The sequence below is a fragment of the Coenobita brevimanus genome, chromosome 61, assembly GCF_032717465.1.
Source record: "Coenobita brevimanus isolate Jiangsu-jjx chromosome 61, ASM3271746v2, whole genome shotgun sequence".
NCBI classification, from domain to species: Eukaryota; Metazoa; Arthropoda; class Malacostraca; order Decapoda; family Coenobitidae; genus Coenobita; species Coenobita brevimanus.
Genome location: NC_137014.1, coordinates 7,393,718 through 7,413,045, shown reverse-complemented (window position 1 = coordinate 7,413,045; position 19,328 = coordinate 7,393,718). Strand labels below are relative to the sequence as shown.

The 19,328-nt window shown below is 41.6% G+C and overlaps 1 protein-coding gene across 1 annotated transcript in view; it reads right to left on the bottom strand.

Moving 5' to 3' along the window:
* Window positions 1-19,328, bottom strand: part of LOC145403617 (40-kDa huntingtin-associated protein-like) — an 88,574-nt gene that overhangs the window by 61,592 nt on the left and 7,654 nt on the right. Inside the window, exons 3-4 of the mRNA XM_080275293.1 lie at window positions 16,261-16,406; window positions 12,187-12,333 (exon numbers count right to left, since the gene is read on the bottom strand). Of these exons, the coding sequence (XP_080131419.1) occupies window positions 12,187-12,333; window positions 16,261-16,406 (293 nt within the window). The remainder of the gene's footprint in view (window positions 1-12,186; window positions 12,334-16,260; window positions 16,407-19,328) is intronic.

Here is a 19,328-nt window from a genome sequence, read left to right as displayed (position 1 = left end):
GAATATCCTCTTCCTTTACTGCCAAGGTCTCACTACCATACAGCATTACACTCCTAACATGCTACATACAGTACAAAGATATCTTAGCACGGAGGGACAGCCCTCTCAATATCAGGAGAGGTAACAGCTCCCTGAACTTCTTCCAACCACTCCTCACTTTAACCACAGTACACAACATGTCTCCCAATACCCGAACTCTTCCACACACTCAAGAGACTCACCTGCAAGATCAGTCCTATTACAGTATGTCTATCTACACATGCTCTTCTTGACAGCACACATGAAATCAGCTCAGCATTATCTCGCAGTCTACCTCTGATACCACAGAATCTCTTATGCACCCACCTATCACAAACACCGTACAAGCTATGAGAACTCTATCAGTTCTAATTATGAATATCTCTGATGGGTGGACTGGGGTGGGGGCTTGTAGTAAGATGTTCTGATGGAGGAGGTGTATTGTCCTACATGTGAACTGGGTACAGGTGTGTAGATGTGTCTTCAATGCTAGTGATGGATGTCTGGAGGTGGGATGTTGTTGAAGAGGGTCTAATAATGCTTGTGTGGCAATTATTATTACTGTTATGTTTGGCTATGTCATATAATGACAGACATGCTGTGATTTACTACAGACTGCTGCATAAAATCTTGTACCTCTCATATCAAGATATTGTCTAGTGGGGTGGATTTAAATTACAAAGTAAAAACTAAGCTCTTAGTGTGGTACTGGTGCAGCCACTGATGATGCATTGAGCGCTTATGTATGGTCTGCAAGGTGTCGTAGCGAGTGTTATATAAGAATGGGACCCATGCTGAGAGTCGTAAGACATCACTTATTTAATGCAGTTTTCTACAATAGGGTGGCTGTTTCTTTTTGTTGCTCAAAGTCTGTCCCTGTAGGTGCCCTGAGAATAGAGCCTAATGGAACTTCATCAAAGAAGTTTTGTGTTCATGATGACTTACTCTATAGTATAATGTGTCTGTCTACATGACAAGTAATTGGCAAGGCAAAATTTAGTGACGTTCTCCATGCCCGTGTTGTAGAATTTGCTGATTAGTTTGTGGCTGGCAATGGCATCAAAGACTAATGTCTATTATTGTAAGAACAACATAGTGTGCAGCTCATGCAGAGTTGATGCCATCGGATGTGTTGTGTGAGGTTGGTTAGTGATGTGTTTGCGGAGTGCACTGCTCTAAATCAGTGATGTAAGGGAGTAAGGGGGACATGACATGTGACTCTGTCACGAATAAGACATTACGTTATCCTGAATGGGATGCTATGTACTGTAGTGTTATGGGTCTTTACGATGAAGGGTGAATTGGCACCTTCCCCACCCTCCCCCCTACATACTAGAAATGTTACAATATGCTTAACAGCAGGTGCTGATGCTTGTGCGGGCATGGAAGCCATGTAACTGAAAATGTTCCACATTGTAGACACTAACCAGCCCTGTGCTTGGATTTTTTTTTTTTCTTGATAATGTTAGGTGACTTAGTGATGGAGGTTATCCTGTGGTCAAATGGAAAGGACTGCCTATACAGCAAAGATTGTTTTTGGATTCAGTGTGAGTTGCTGTAAGGTGACTTATGTTTGCATAGTGGTCCACAAATATGTCTGCTTATTGTTTGTACAAGATGTGTTAGATGTTGTAGGTGATGGCAACATGGATCTCAAAGAAGCTTCTTTGTGATATAATGATACTGTTAAGAGTTCTGTACAGTCAAAAGCAGTCAGTGGAGTGGCTGTCTGTTTTAAGTAAGGCTTTTCAGTTTTTTTTTTTTTTCCTGTCAATTTTGTTATTTAACTGACGGACTTTGTGATGGTGTTTTGTGTACCTCGGAGAGGGAAGCTGTGTTGGAGTGACTTGCATTGTTTTCTGAGGTGAACAATCTCTGGTGTAACACTGGGGTTGTGGTGTCTTTCCTTGTGTGGAATATGGTGTTTCTCTGATTTAAGAATGATGGTGCTAAATTTCAAAATGTGCCTGTCAAGCTGGTGATGGGTGTGTTGTTAAGTATGCTGAGGTGTTATTCTGTTTCACTGATGAATGTTATCATCCACTTTCTTGTTGTCTGTGAATGTGATGTGTCATTGCACTGGCTTGGAGTGTGTGTTCCTGTGGCAATAATGACAGAGAGGTGATCTGAAAGGAGTCTGGGCTCCATTCATCAGGTGGTGGTGTGTGAAAGTGTGGGACAACAGAATGTGATGAGGTGGAGCAGACTGTGTTGTGTGGGACGTAGGTCTATTATAAGTTGCCACTGAGAACGTACTGCACTATTGTTAAGCTGTGATGTAATATCAAGGCCTTGGTATCTGCTTTACTTGTGATCATACCAAGCAATATTTTTAGCATTAAAATCTCCAATAATGACAGAATGTCTGTGTTAGAGGCATGTGCTGAGGGCTGTACTGCCTTGGTAGGCATGGGAGGTTTCAGGGGTTAAAAATTTCGATCTCTTGTTTATGACCAGAGTTGGTAACGAGTGACTGTATTTTTAATATGGCAACATTCTGGTGGTGGCTGTGCTGTCTGTGTTTTTTTTTCTAGTGGATGGATGTATGAATGCAAGTGATGAGGCTTCCTCCATCGCCATCAGTTTTGTCAGAGTGGGTGCATGATTAGTGTCTGACGTGTGGAGTAGTTGTGTGTGCATGTGGGCTTTGTTTCATCTAGAATGCAATGTGTATGTTGTGCTTGTGAAGAAGGTCTTCAGTTTATGAAGTTTTGGAATAAAGGATTTGAACATTTAGTTGCAATATGCTTATACTGTGTGTTTGAGGTAGTGTGGACCTAGTGTGGGTCTGTGTTATTTGTGTAGTGTTTGTATGCTGGGACTGAGTTGTGTTGGCAGTAGCTGTGTGAGTAGGTAGGCTTTTGGAAGAGGTGGGGGAATTGTGTTTGGTGTGGCAGTGAGAGTGATTGTGGATGTACTGCCCTTGTCACATACCCAAGTGCTGTGGTGGTGTTTGACATTTGCAAGTGCAGTGCATGTTGTGTGGATTCTTTCTCTTCAAGAACTGCACTGAACAAATCAACATGTTTGTTTAGTGCTAGTTATGTGCAAGGAGCAAACTAAGCAACTATAATGTCAGAGGCCTAGGATTGTTCTCAGTGTCTTTGGGAGAGACGGTGGCTCAATCAGTAGTGATGTGACCCGTAGTCCTACTGGCTCCAGGTTCAAATCCCTGCTGGGGCAGAGAATAGTTTAACCCATGCCGTCCCGGCGATGTGAATTAATGCGGCAACATTGCAAGGTCCCTAATTTGCACAATTTTCAATTTTCGCGAGTGATTTTTGGCACGTATACACGGGACACCTTCCTCTATTCTTCTACAAGATGCCAAGCAGGAACAATGCCTTACACTGCATAACCTCTCTCCCCCCCCCTGCACGCCAGTGTCTCGACAATTCACCTGTTACCAGTGACCTGGCCAATAAAGACATTCAGGGCCAGAGTGATTCCCCAATCAATGTTAATCTGGAGGACAAAGATTAGAGGAAGAAACAGTCAGAAATGATGATCAGGTAATGTGGGAAAAAAAAGGTCATGAATGGTGATGAGTTAGTGAGTGAAACAATGCTTATAATGCCTATATTACTGTTTGAAAACCAATATACTCTTGTACTACATACAAATTCGTACCAAGTAAATAAATAAATACTGTTTATGAGTGGATAAAATAGTTACCCTCCCATAGAACTCGTTTTCTTTGGTGCCAGCCTGTTAGAAAACCCAGTCAGGTATGGAAGTACTCGCACCTAAATCCGGTATTTTAAACCTCAGGTGAGCGATTTCTCTATGAATTTTCGATGTTTCTCACCAAAAGCGGATGTTTGAGCCAAAAAAAAAAAAAAAGCTCCAAAAATGTCGGGATGGGGCGGGTTAAGGATTTGAATTCATAAAATCAGACTTTACTGATCTAAGAGAAGACCCACCGACATGTCATAAAAATACGCCATGTACAGTACCCTCGCGTCCAGCACGGTAATATTGTCATGCATGGGTCACGTGTTGGACCAAAAACGTGTTGGACTAACAATAGAGCTTATGGGGAAAAATGAATTATGTCAGCAACCCTCGGAAAAGTCACCCTAAATACCTACCATATACCTATACATATATTGGTACTATTGTAATTATAATAAATGGTACTGTGCTATGAATGATAACTAACCTTTTAGGATAGTGTTGGTGGGCTTGCTGGGAATGGAAGGTGGTATCCAAGGCTGTCGTTAGTCCTACTGGGTCCCCTGAGGATGGCTGCTGGTGTCACTAGCGGGTAATGGCTGTTGTTCCTCCTCAACCTCCCTCATAAATCCTTCGAAATCAAACCTCCCTCATAAATCCTTCGAAATCACACTCAGAATCACTATCTTCGTCCACAGCCATGGAAGGTCCTGCTTCTGCCTGTCCTAGCACTGTAATCCTCGGGAAAGTGCATGCTTCTCACACTGTTGCCAGAGCCCCGTCTTGTGACTGTGGAAAGTGATGCTGTCACTGACTCGGTAGAGAATAAGGAGAAGCAACTTTGTTTATAAACTGGTACGCACGCCAATGAGAAGGGTTTCAAAACGATTGATATTTATTCTAAAATATTAATATGTATTCAGTGTCAGGCTAAATGTTCAATGCTGTAGTACGATACATTCTCTGTCGAGTCGCCTGGGTTTTGGTCACACTGTTTTCCCTGTCGTATGCTCAGCAGGAATCCATCCAGATGAATTCCAAATGCCCGTGGTATTGTCGGCAATTTTACCACGTTACTGTTCCGATTTACCATCGTATCCTCGGCAAACCTGCTATGAAGTGCCGTGTGATAGCCTTTGGCTTCCAGGATCTTGTCTTAAGTTTTTTATTATGATCACGTTGGCTTCATTCATGTTGTAGGCCTTGGCAATGTCAATTTTCCTCTCCCCTTTCTTCTTCCTCTCGATGCTTTCTAGCTTGGTGGCCTGAGGGAGGTGCCGACGCTTCTTGGGGTTCTCAGAAGGCTTCCTAGGCATCGTGAGCAGGGTAAAATGCAGTAACAAGGGCAGAAAATGCAGCAAGAAAAAAGCACCTTCCAATACAATTATGCGACTGAGTGGCGCTGTGGCGGGAGAAATGTAAACAAAACATCACGTGACACCAGAAGCGTTTTTAATTGGGCGGCATCACGATCACGTCACGATAGCAGGCGGGGAAGGCTACTTGATCAGAAGTTTTTCATTAGCTATCATCATCATGGGAATGTCCAGTATGACCGTGTTGGACCGGGGGTGATCGTGCTAGAGTGAACTCTGTGGATTTCGCCCACTTCTCGGAGCTCTGTGTGTGTTATGCTAACACACTCGTGTTGCTGTAATTAAATCGTATTAAATAATACTAATTAATTGCTCTCCGTGCTGGACCCGAATCGTGCTGGACTAACGCGTGTTGGACGCGAGGGTACTGTAATATCAATACACAGGTCCTGTATTTGACAGTTCTAGCTTGTATTCAATATGGACGGTGGGTGTTATTGCTGAAACGGTGACATGTAGAGGTGTATGGTAAGTATGAGGACTACTGGACCTTGGGAGTAGGCTGTGAAGCCTATGCCCAGTCACACACACACACACACACACACACACACATGGAAAATATTATACAGTAATAAGAAAAGATCTGAATGAAGAAGAAAGAGAAGTTTTAAAATCATTAAAGGAACAAGTAAAGGAAAAAAATGATAAGAGGACAGAGTAAGAACGTAATGCTTTTTTTTGGAGAGTATTGGATATGAAAGTAAGGAAATGGTATTTAAGGAAATAGAAGTGAAGGAAACTAAGGGGGATGGTTGTGAAAGCTCAGAAGTTGAGGAAGTGGTACGGACAGAGAGTAGGAGAGAAGAGGGTATTAAAAACGTCAAAAATAATTTGAAGGTGATATATACTAATGTTGATGGTTTCATATCGACAAGGATCGAAATTAACGATTTCTTGAGAGAACATGAACCTGATGTCTTGTGCTTTGTAGAAACCAAATTAAGAGAAGATAATGATGTTCATTTGGGAGATGGTAAATACAAACTGTGGAGAAAAGACAGAAAAGAAAAAAAGGGAGGAGGAGTGATGATAGCAGTGAAGAACAACATAAATGTAGTTACTGTGGAAATGGGAGAAGGCAGGGCTGAAGTGATATATATGAAATTAGAAACTGGAGAGAATGTTAAGAGAGATATGGTGGTAGTGTATGTTCCCCCAAAGACGAGAGCATGGAAGGATGACGAATACCATGAGATGTTGTCAGATATGGCTAGCTATTTGCAAAAAATAATTGAGAAAAGCAATAATATAATTTTGGTGGGTGACTTTAATTGTAAAGAGGTGAACTGGGAGGAATGGTACTCGGGAGGCGGCGAGGATTCGTGGGGCACTATGTTATTAAACATAATAATGAATGATGTGATGACGCAATGGGTCAGAGAAGAGACATGGTTTCGAGGTAAGGACACACCAGCAAGGTTAGATTTACTGTTCACCAAAGAACCCGATGTAACAGAATCATTGGAATATCTCTGTCCTTTGGGAAAAAGTGATCACGTGGTCATTGAGTTCCAGATGTTAATAGGAAACGTCGAACCAAGAGACGAGCTTCATAGACAGGGAAGATACGACTTTGGGAAAGCAAATTTAACAGGATTGAGAAACTTTTTTGAAAATGCGGATTGGAGAAAATTCAGAGAAACAAGAGAGATACAGAGGAAGTGGGATATCTTTCTAGACCTCCATAATTTGGGAGTGGAAAAATTTGTACCAAGAGTAAGAGGGAAAGAAAACAGGAAAAAGGAGTGGTTTAATAGAAGGTGTATGATAGCAAAAAAAGAGAGAGATAAGGCGTGGAACAATTGGAGAAAGAGAGGTAACAACAGAACAAAGGAAGAATATAAAAGAACAAGAAATGAATACAGAAGAATACGTAGAGAAGAAGAAAGGAATTTTGAAAAAGGTATAATTGACAAATGCAAGGATGAACCCAAACTGTTTTATAGATCTGTTAATGGCAAACTGAAACAAAAGGAAGGAATCACCAAACTGAAAGTAGTAGGAGAGGTCTTTAAGGATGCGGCAATGCAAGCAGAAATAATGAACAAACGTTTCCAGTCAGTTTTCACTAAAGAAAAAGAGCTTGTGGAAGGGGAGGGAGTGATTAGAAATGTTCCGGTGATGAAAGATATAAAAGTGGAGGTACAGGAAGTGTATAAATTACTGGAAACTCAAGATGTAAGGAAAGCCCCAGGACCTGATTGAATTTCTAATTGGGTACTGAAGGAATGCGGAGAACAACTGGCGGATAAAATTCACAGCTTAATCGTATGCTCACTGGAAGAGGGGAAAGTGCCAAAAGAATGGAAGAGGGCAAATGTGGTACCAATTTACAAGGGAGGAAACAGGGAAGAACCCCTGAATTATAGACCAGTGTCTCTAATCAGCATGGTCGCAAAATTGTGTGAGAGAATCCTGAAAGACAGATGGATAAAATATCTAGAAGAAATGAATATTTTGGCTGAATGTCAGTTTGGATTCAGAAGTGGAAGGTCATGTGTTTCTAACTTGTTGAGCTTTTACTCAAGAGCGATTGATGTGGTACAGGAGAGAGATGGTTGGGTGGATTGTGTGTACTTAGACTTAGAGAAGGCCTTTGACAAGGTACCTCATAAGAGACTAATGTGGAAACTAGAATATATAGGAGGACTAAAGGGGAAACTTCTGGAATGGATGAGAGACTTTTTGAGAGACAGACAAACGAGGACAGTAATAAAGGAAAAGATGTCTGGATGGAGGGAAGTAACAAGTGGAGTCCCTCAAGGCTCAGTGTTGGCGCCAGTAATGTTCCTGATTTACGTAAATGATATGGTAGATGGAGTGAACAGTTATGCAAGTCTGTTTGCTGATGATGTAAAGATCTTGAGGAAGATAGAGGTTGAGGAGGATTGTAAAATACTCCAGGAGGATTTGGATAGGATACACAATTGGAGCCGGATGTGGGAAATGAAATTTAATGTAAAGAAATGTAAAATATTGGAAATGGGTAAAAGTACCAGGAGACCATCACTGAATTATTTTTTGGGTAATGAATTAATCACAAAAAAGAGAGAAGAGAAAGATTTGGGAGTGCTGGTCCAAGATAGATTGTCACCAGAAAAGCACATTAACAAGATAGTTGGAGAGACTTATAAACTTTTGACTAACATAAGAGTAGCATTTCATTATATGGATAAGGAAATGATGAAAAAATTGATAGTGGCCATGATCCGCCCCAGGTTAGAATATGCAGCGGTAGTGTGGTCCCCACACAAAAAGAAAGATATAAACAAGATTGAAAGAATACAAAGAACAGCAACCAAGATGGTCCCCAGTCTGACAGACCTGTCATACAGAGAGAGGCTGGAAAAACTGGATTTGCCTTCGTTAGAGGAAGGGAGAAAGAGGGGAGACATGATTGCGATGTTCAGGACCATGGTGGGAGTAGATAAAATTGACAAAGAAGATCTGTTTGTATGGGATAAGAGAGCAACAAGAGGACACGGAATGAAATTGAAAAAGTCAAGCTGCTTGAAGGATATCAAGAAATATAGCTTTCCTTGCAGAAGTATAGACTTATGGAATAGTCTGGACAAAGAGATCGTCCAGTCTAAAAACTTAAACGAGTTTAAAGCTAAATTCGACTTATTGAGAAACAGCGACGGAAACCCACGAACATAGTACATTCCGTGTATATCACAATTAGGTATATTAGGTAAATACTTAAATATTTGGAACGACTTAGACAAAGAGGTGGTGCATGAGAAAAACATTCATGTGTGTAAAGGCAGACTTGATAAATGTGGATATGGAGACAGGACAACACGAGCATTGCTCAATTCCTGTATACTACAAATAGGTAAATACACACACACACAGACACACACACACACACACAGACACACAGACACACACACACACACACACACACACACACAAAGCGAGGAGGGGAGAAATGACCACCAGACATTCATTTCCCTTTCCTTAAATAATGGCATATGGAGCAGCTCCCTCCATGAGGGAGATGATGCCCTGCCAGTCTGACCAAGGTCCTCATTGTACGATGCTCGGCAGGTTAAGGAGGTTTGCTCCTAGGGAGAAGTCACAGCTGTTCCTCATCCCCTGTGATGCATAGTGCACCCATGAATAGGCAGGCTCTCCTACAGCGCCAGGAAAAATGGTTACTTAGGAAAGTGTCAAATTAATTTTATGCTGATTTCTTTTAAACTACGGTACAGCTGTTTACCTAAATTTGGCAATTCTGTTTAGAGAAGCAACCTTCTGTCCTACTCGGAACCTGATTATTATAGCAAGACTCTGGCAAGAAGCAATGGTATACAGTACTTCAAAGTCAAAAGTATACCAAGACAATTCATCTCCAAGTCCTGGTTTTTCTGACAATTCTTAAGCTTACTTCCAGAATATATGTCTCACAATGTAGTTTGCTAACTTTACAAAGTAGACTGCATAAAACTGACTCAGTAAAAGAAAGAATTCTTTGAACTTTGTAGTCCTACTGAAAAGAATAAAGTGACAGCATGCACAGTGATGCTGAATGGTCAGTACTACCAGTGGAGTATATGAGTGCCTTCAAATATTTAAGTAATACGATGAGCTAGGATGGGGATTGAGAGGATGAAGAGCAAGAAAACGTGCAGTGCAGCAGGCAAAGAAAGTTCCAAGTACACTAAGGGCAATGATAAGGAGGTGAACATGAAAGTAACAAACTCAATCCATGTAAGTGGCATTATTGTGTTCTCCATTCTAATGTGTGAAACGTTGAAAGGATATATGTCACAAGTAAGAGGAGTGGAAATGAGCTATTTGAGATAAGTATTAACCTGCAGAGACAGACAGACAAATCAGGATGTAATGGAGCACTGTGATGTTGATGCGTATGTGCTGGACAAAGTTAGAAATGCTATGAGATGCTTTTGCTATGTGGAGGGAATGGAGAATGAGAGATTCACTAAGAGAGTGCAAGAAAGTGAGATGGAGGGCAGGACTGGCCTTAGGAGTTACAGGGCCCAATTGGGAACATTATTGGTAGGGCCCCAGGTTCACAGCCAAGGCCTGTAGAATCACAGAGATATAAATAAAGTCTATTATAGACTTTATATCTCTATGGTAGAATGGAAAGCAATCAAAATGTGCACTTAAAAAGTGCATGTGAGTTAATGGCCCAAATAGATATAAGCTATATTTTAAAACTGCATACATGTAAGTCTACCGGTAAACAAACGTGTAGATGACCGAAAAGTACACAGTTCTCTGTAAAACCTGTAATGTGGTGTTAGGTGTATGTTGCAATGGTTTGTTGTGTGTACCTGACAGGACTAGATTAGATCAGGTCTACCCTACCCCCTTAGTGTGGGGCCCCCTTAGGCACAGGGCCCAACTGGGAGCAACTGGGAGAGCCAGTGGCAGAATTAGTAGAGAGGCAGTCTGCAGTCCTAATGGATCCAGGTTCGAATCCTGGTTGGGGCAGGGAACAGTTTAAGGATCTGAATTTCATAAAAAGGCAGACTTTTCTGATCTACCAGATGACCCACCAACATGTCATAAAAGTACCCCCTCTAATACCAGTACACCAGTCCTGTATGAGACAGCCCTAGCATGTATTCAATATGGATGGTGGGTGTTAGCACCGAAGTGGTGACATGTGGAGATGTAGGAGAACTACTGGAACTTAGGGACAGACCCTGATGCCTTTGCCCAAAGTTGGACACGGGTGGGTGGAAGACTTAAGGCCGTCCTTGGTGGAAGGGAAGAGGGAGAGGGGAAACCATGGATGAAAATCCCTCACTTTTTTCAAAAGACATCACCTTCCTGGAGTGTTTGGCAGATGGAAGTACCATTGTGACAAATGCCAGCAGAAGGCATGAGGCCAAAATAACATGCAGAAGGATGGGGATGACAACAAAAATGTGACAAACTCAATGTTGCTGTGGGGCAATACAGGACTGGAGAGAGAGCACACAGCAGTGACCCTGGGAAAGAGGGGAGGGACTGACACACTGCCATCCACTATGGGAGGAGATCTATCTATCTATCTATCTACTGCCAGACGCCTCAATCCAGTTTGGGGTGGCCACAAACAAATCATCTTCACGTCACCCTGTCCCCCGCCATTTCACTGCCCTGCTCCCAACTCACACCCCCCTCTCTCATATACTTCTCCAGGAAGAAAAATGAGTGTGAGATGTATTAAGAAGGAGCGATAAACATAATGCAGTTATATTTAATAATATGAAATAAAAACAAGACAGGGACAAACAGATAACATATTAGAAACAAGCCAAATTTGGCAACATCAAGGGAGGTGTTTTGGTGATGAGACTCATGGCAGCATTTTGGTGGTGAGATTCATGGCACTGAATTATTTTGCTGGAGGAACTCCCAACAAAGTGCACATATTTCAATTTTGGGAGGTCGTGTGGAATCTTTAAAATTTAGCCGTATTTGGTGTGACGGATATTGAACCAGCCAGATGATGGGCTGACAGATAACAGGGAGTTTACTAGATTAGTGTTGTGATGAGAGGTAAATTGAGATGGTTCAGGCATACTGACAGAATGGTATATGTAAATCAAAGAAGGCATTTTTCTGTTAATAACTGTACAAATGTTATGCGTTACTGGTACACTGAATTCTCCTTACTTCCTTAAGTACATTACTGTATACTGTATAGCTACATAATGTTAGTTTTTTTGTGTATTATTTTAAGAAAATATATACGTATTTTAATAAAACTTTTTGTGGAATTAGTCATTTTTGGCATTCATAACACACTGTGTTAAAAACTGTTGATTACCTTCACCAATGAACTTGGAGGAGGTCTGTCTGTCTACAAGATAACTTCAAATGTTCTCAATGAATTTTACTGAAATTCTGTGGAAGAACAGGCCATGGGATCCGGATCCAGATCTTGCAATGGCACTGGTGGAGGTATGCACTCTCTGTGTGCTTTCTAGTTTAAATCACACTTTAATCGCTGCACTTAAATCATGTCAACCCTGAGTCATAAGCTTTCACCAAATCCAATAATATAACAGACTGTACAGTTCTCATTCTTTACAAAATTTCACTCATGCATACTAAATTCTTACAGGACTTTACTGCAATGTATTCCACTCACCTGACCGAGTTCAACAGCAAGAGAAGCAGCCAGGGCAGGTTTCTTTTGATCGGTGTAGAGCTGGATAGCATGCTGGAAACAGCTGATGGCTGTCATGAGGTGTTCACTGAAGCTGGGACAGTGCAAGTGCTGGTTTACTGTCTCTGCCTGAAATACAAATGATGGTAAACATCACTTGGGACGCATATTACCTTACATAACATACTAAAGTTATTAGCAGGCTGTAGCACTAACCAATCAGGGCAGTACTGCCAAGGATGATGGGAATGATGGTGACAGGGAGAGCTGGAAGTTCCATTTCACTAGCCCTCAGGATACCCTGACCATCCCCCTTTACTGACATTTTTCAGTGTGACACTAACATGGAGTGTGGCCTATCATACTCTCCCAAACACTTCTCTCAATCTTATGCACTACTGTGCATGTGCTTTAAATACTGCACCACACAATGTACTGCATTACACCACAGAGGTTGGTGCCAGCATGGGTACATGGCCAGAAAACTTTACACACACTACTTAGTGGCAGACCCGGGGATAGGCATGGTACGGGCCCCATGTGCATTTTAGGGACCAGGGTGGGATGGGGCTCTGATTTGTACCACAGGGTACAGGACTTAATGGTTCCCAGGCTGCTGCTTAAGGTCAATAGAGAGGGGCCTGAACCTGGAAATAACACCTCAGGAGGCTTCCCAATCAGTGATCCCAAAATAGAAGGAAAGTTACTGTGCCACGGTGCGCCTGGAAGGTGCCCTTGTAGCTGTCCTGGCAGGATGCCCCGAGGCCACTACCACAGCCACTAGCTAAGGTTGGTGGGCAGTGCATCCTTGGTCCCATGCCTGGACACTCTGTGTGGGCGGGCAGGGCTTGTGGTCTGTCTCCTCCTATACTTGTATTTACCCGACATGACAAAAATGAAAAGCAAAATCATTAAAAGCAAGCCTTTGGAAATCAAATCACCTAAGAGATTCAGAGCAGTATCATGGATTGTGGGCAATCTGAAGGGTAGAGGGTGGGGGAGGGGGAGTGGTAGAGAAAGAATAGGAGTGTGGATGTCTGTTGCTTACAAAAATGTTGGTGTGCACCAGGAGTCAGTCTTAAGCCCTTTATTGTTTGTCATAGTGCTTGAAGCTCTCTTTTATATGACTTCAGAAATGGACTTCCATGGGACATGTTGTATGCCAATGACTTGGTGGTGATTGCAGAGAATGAAATAGAGATGAATAAATAATTTGGGAAATGGAGAGACAGAATGGGGTAAAAGGGTCTGAGAAGTGCAGATAAAACAAAAGTGATGACATCTAGGGCTGGTGGCAGTACTGTTAACTCTATCCTGTGAAGGGTGGAGCGTAAATTCTGGCTGTGTACGTAACCCTCGCTCGAGAGCTTTCAGAACAGTCATGTAGAGATATTTTTTTTCTAACGCTTGTAGGAAAGTTAATATTCATCACAGAAAGGCCACTCTGGTCTCATTTTGAAGGTGAAAAGTTTTGCTCTGTCGTTCATTATCCAAAAAGACAATACAGTATATACAAAATAAAATGCAAATAAAAGTGAGTAGAAGTTAGCTGACATGCTAAAGTTTTACACTGTTCTTAAAAAAAAAAAAAAAAAAAAAAAAAAAAAAGTAATGATATTTTTTGCTTCAGTACGTAGCAGAATGAATTTCCTTTCCAATAATGCATTATTTCTTGTATTTTCTTAAATAATAATGCCACATATATATGTGAGAAAAAGGAGCATAAGTGTTCGGTGGGAGGTCAAGAGGTGTACATCCTACCTGTGAGGAACCTCACACCACACTGAGCCAAGCAAACCAAGTGAGCACGCATGCCCCAGCTGTGGTAGGCGTAGCTCCACCCACTTTTGCCCCTCATCCAACAAAAATGACGATTCCCTAAAAATTTCTTTAAAGATTACATCGGATGACGGGCAAAGTCGTCATACTGACGTCAGAGGTTGACAAACGCATGACAACCCAGGTCGTCACTGGTATGTCTAAGGGTTAATGCAGAGGAAGTGTGGCCACGAGCAGTTTGCCACAAGAATGTGGGAAGTGACTCCCTCTTGAGCAGTGTTTGTGATAAGTGGGTGCATAACAGATGTAGTGGTATTAGAGGCAGTGTATGAAATGAAGATGATATAATGTGTGTGGTGCATCTGGGAGAGTAAGTAGAGATTGACAGGTGTGAAAGGATTGATCTTGCTGGAGAATCTCTTGAGTGTGTGAAGGAGTTCTGGTCTTTGGGGGGCGTATTATATGCTGGAGGTGGGGCTGGACCTGACACTGTGGAAAGGGCAAGGAGTGGTTGGAAGAAGTTCAGGGAGCTGTTGCCTCTACTAACACAGAGTTCTCCCTCTGTGCTAAGGGATTTTTGTATGCGGCATGTGTTAGGAGTGTGAACCTGTATGGTAGTGAGATTTGGGCAGTAAAGGAAGAGGATATGCATAGGCTCAAATGAAGCGAAATGTCCATGATTAGATGGATGTGTAGTGTGCCCTTGAATAGAAGGCATGGAATTGGGGGGGTAGTGTTATGATGGATAAGTTCACAGGAAGGATGGGACTGGAATATACTGTTGCTGTGATGAAGAGGGGTAGATGAGATGTTTTGGGCATGTTAAGGGGATGAAGAATTACAACTGAATGTGGAGGGGGAGAAGTGTGAACATCAGGGGTAGGGTCGTGAAAGGCAGACCAAAAAAGACCTGGGAAGAGGTCAGAGTGTGACCTCAGGAATAAGGGACTAACTGTGGAGGCTGCCAGAGATCAAGCGGTGTGGAGAGTTGCCATTAGGTGACCAAGGCTGATGCATGTATGCATGCTGCAACCTTCGTAAATGATAAAAAATAGCACAACACTACTAGGCACACAAAACAATCACCATATAAGTGTTTTCACAGACCCTTTCTGACAACATCCCACCTCTTGACATTCCAACACCACCAATGAAGAAATACTTACTAAATATGCAGTACTCATTTACTGTATTTTGTGAAAGAATACAGTAGTCAACTGTTCTGTGGAGTTAACTTCTGTAGAAGTGTTACCTGTTATGATCAAATTAAAACTGCCAATAAAGCTGATTATTAAGCAACAAGTTTTCACTCGAATTAAAATAATGCAGTCAAGTTCTTTTTCGAGGAGTTATATGCATGAACAATACCTGTGAACAAATTATATGTCTATAGTGTTGATTACTAAGTCTTCAAACTTCAGTTATGTGACCCATGACCCTCTTCCTCATTCTACAGGCCTCAGAATCTAACAGATTTTTCCACAGGATACATAAGAACATTACAGTATTTTCTCTGCTGTGATTCTCCATCAACATACCACCTGAAGGGTTGATATTCATGAATGAAAAGATGAACTCCCTTTTGTAACTGAGATTTGTTTTTGTAGGAAGGACAAAAGGAGTGTAGAATATTCCAGTCTCTTGTTCTTTCCACAACAAAGTAAATTTCAGTTACTAAATGAAAATTATCAAGAGGTATAATTTATTTTAACAGGTAGGACAAGGAGAGGGAAATGCTGATTCTTGGCATGTCTCTTGCACTAAATGCACACAAACTGTAAATCTATGTCAATGAGCTAAATCTAAGTTTGCTAGTGAATCATGTCCTAGGAATGTACTCATCTCTACTGCACTGGAGAAGGGTCCATTATGTATACAGTAATAAATATATATATATATATATATATATATATATATATATACTGTATACTGTATAATATCTATCAATTCTCTTGTTAATCTAGAAAATACAAAATACTAAATTCCCTGGTATAAAATTTGTCTGAAACACTAGCAGGAAATGGGGCTCTAAAGGGGTAATGGGGTCAAGTCCTGAAGAGCTCGTCTCCAGGTGATTTTACCCTTATCATCTGAGCCTTTCACACATGTTTTCTGGGTCCCACAAAATGTGCTGGTGGAGTTCTTCCTCTTTATTTCCTTCCCTTCATAATGTACTGTATTTCTAAATATCTTGGTACATTAAAGTTACTCTGCATTACCCAGTCAAAAAACAGCTACTCAACAAGCTACACAGCCAAATACTGTTTCTGTGCTGACCTTAAGGAAAAAACGCGCAGCCTGAGTGAGCGCAGCAACCTCAGTGGTGGGGTTGGCGAGGGACTGCTCACACCTCCCAACAGCAACACAGCACAGCCCAGCCTGTGCCCATGCCTCCCCTTCACTCAAGTCACGTGCTAGCTGACCTGCAAAAGGTTGTGATCTCAAACTGTCATGAACGTAAGAACTTTCGGGTGCTTCTCCATAAAACAGAAAAATGTGCTGGAGGGCTGTGTCCAGATAAACAGGAATACTGATTCAGTTAATGGGTTTTGTTGCAAAGAAAAAAGGCAATTTTAAAAAGTGAAAATCTGGACAGCCTACAGTATAAGTCATTTGGATTCTTGGGTAGCCTGTACTGTAAACAAAACATGGCTTGGTAATGACAATATCCAGTAAATAATTCCTGAATTTAATGACATTCATTAATCTCTTTCTAATAATAACCTGCTATAAGTAGATAATTGTGCTGAGACTAGGATAACTCCCTTGCAGTGAAAGGTTTACAATATATGACTAGCTCATCATCATCATCTCCTATGCCTTACTCTCTCCTGGGACCTCACAGACAGATGGTTATGACAGATGGCTCTAGGCTACCACCTTACACATCCTTCTCACGTCGTACAAACTCCTCTTTCTCTTCCTACTTTTTCTTCAGTGTATTTTTCCAATCTCTTCTTCCATATTAGATCATCATCATCATTTCCCATATCTTGCTCCCTCCTGGGACCTCCCAGACAGGAGATGGTCATGACAGAAGCACCTCTAGGCTACCTTATTCTTACACACTCTTCTCACTCTTTCACACACTCCTCTTTCTCTTCCTACTCTTTTTTCAATGGATTTTTCCACTCTCTTCCACATTAGCTCATCATCACCAACTCCTATGCCTTGCTCCCTCCTGGGACCTCCCACACTGGAGATGGTCATGACAGAAGTGCCTCTAAGCTACCTTATCCTTAAACACCTTTCTCACTCTCTCACACATTCCTCTTTCTCTTCCTACTCTTTTTTCAGTATATTTTCCACTCTTTTTCCATGTCACATAAAATCTTCTTCTACCAACAGTGCCCTCTGTCTCACTTTCAAATGCTTTCTTTGGCACTCCATCTACAGTATTTGCATTCTTTGTATAGGTCCATAACATATTAATGCATTACTCCTTGGCCACTCAGCAGTTCCACATCTCATTCCTATATTTTTTCTCCCATTTCATAATTTCACTATTACTTACACTCCACCCTCCCCATTCCTACAGTTGTTCTAAGAAAGGTCATTTCAACAATTTGCAAACTGGACCTCCCATACCAGTAAGACACACTCGTGCAGAGTTCTCTTAACTTCAATGCTAACTTTACTACCCTTCAAAATATACAGTAAATGAACTCTTCAATTAGTCTCCTCCCCTGAAGTAATCTATCCTTAACCTGCTACCATCACATAATTATACCGAGCTTATGGTCTTAGGAAAAATCCCTGCACTGAGAGGTTTACAATCAATGACCTATTACTATCAGATAAGAAGAATTCCTTCTTAAGAAGAATTCCTTCTTAAGAAGAATTCCTTGCAATGAAAGTTTTGTGGTCAATGGTCTACTACAGTCAGATAATTATACTGATCGTAGGAAAAATTCCTTGCAGTGAAAGGCTGCAATAAATGACCTACTACCATTAGATAATTATAGTACGGTATACCAATTTTATTCAAAATCTCATGCGATGAATGATTTACAGTCAATCTCCATTAAAATGTTCACTGTAGTGAAAAGTCTGCATTTCATTCTTGCTAATAGTCATCAAAGGATTATTTCAGCTTGGGACAGATCCCACAAAGTGAACAGGACAAAGTGAACAGGTTAAAGCAATGGATAGTTAATAACTAAGACTTATGCAAATATCAAAGCTTTAATACAGTGTTGTTCAAACTTTTTTTCCTACTGTACCCCCAGTTACCTTCTTCTACCATTAAGTACCCCCATGACTAATTAAACTCAACTGTTGGAAGGACAATGCAAATTACAGTGGGCTCGCACAGTGCGCGATTCGCCCTGTGCACGAGTGACCAAAAATCATAACCAAAAACCCTTTAATGCGCAAGTTTACCACACAGAACGCGAGGCAGAGGCAAGGAGTGGCTCAAAAATGCCATTTTCTACTAGTGCGCGACCACCCCTCACACAGCGCGTCACGTGTCGTCATGTTGATGCACCAGACAGAGTCAAGTTGAGCAGCCTAGTGTGATGGAAGGCAGGACTGAGCTGTGTATGTCAAACATTAGCAAGATCCTTGCTGCCGTGGATAAGCTCAAGGAAGAGGTGAAGGAACAGGAAGTGAGCAACCTAAGAACGGAGGAACTTCTGGTTGGTATCAACAAACTCTTCCGTTTCTACACAGACAGGCACAGGGAAGAGATAAACAGGAGAAGACAGACGCTGATAACAAGCTACACACAGCGGGCTCGAGTTGGTGAAATAGCGGAACCAGCGACAACGTCTGCTCCTGTTCCTGTTGAGGATGAAGAGGATGCAATGTCAGAAATGTCAGCATTGGACTTTGAAGGGTTTATGGCCGAAGTGAGTGACTTGGATGCTCCTGGGGAAGGTGATCAAGAGGAGTCTGCAGAGGGAAGTGTTGGTGCGGTGGGGAGTGCAGCGCTGTAAGTGTTGCCGCGCCTCGGAACCCCTGTTATTTAAGGTCATCAGGCCTGTTGTCTACTGTTGTTAAGGTGACTACCCATATTTTTGCTATTGTAGCTATAGCTTTAGTACAATGTCTGAAACATATGACCTTTATTATGTCTCTAAGGGCCAAAAAATGTCCAGGTATGAGGGGGTACCGCCCATATGTAATTATTCCCATAAGATTATGTATTCCTAGTACGCGAATTCCCAGTGCACGAGCTCGTGCGCCGCCCAATCTCTCGCGCACTGTGCAAGCCCACTGTATATTAAAACTTCGCAATATCTGAGAGCTGGACAATAAATTATAATCAAATATACTAAGAGAGAAAGATTAACAAAATACTGTAACATAAAAATGCTTGAAAATTGCTTACAACTCAATGT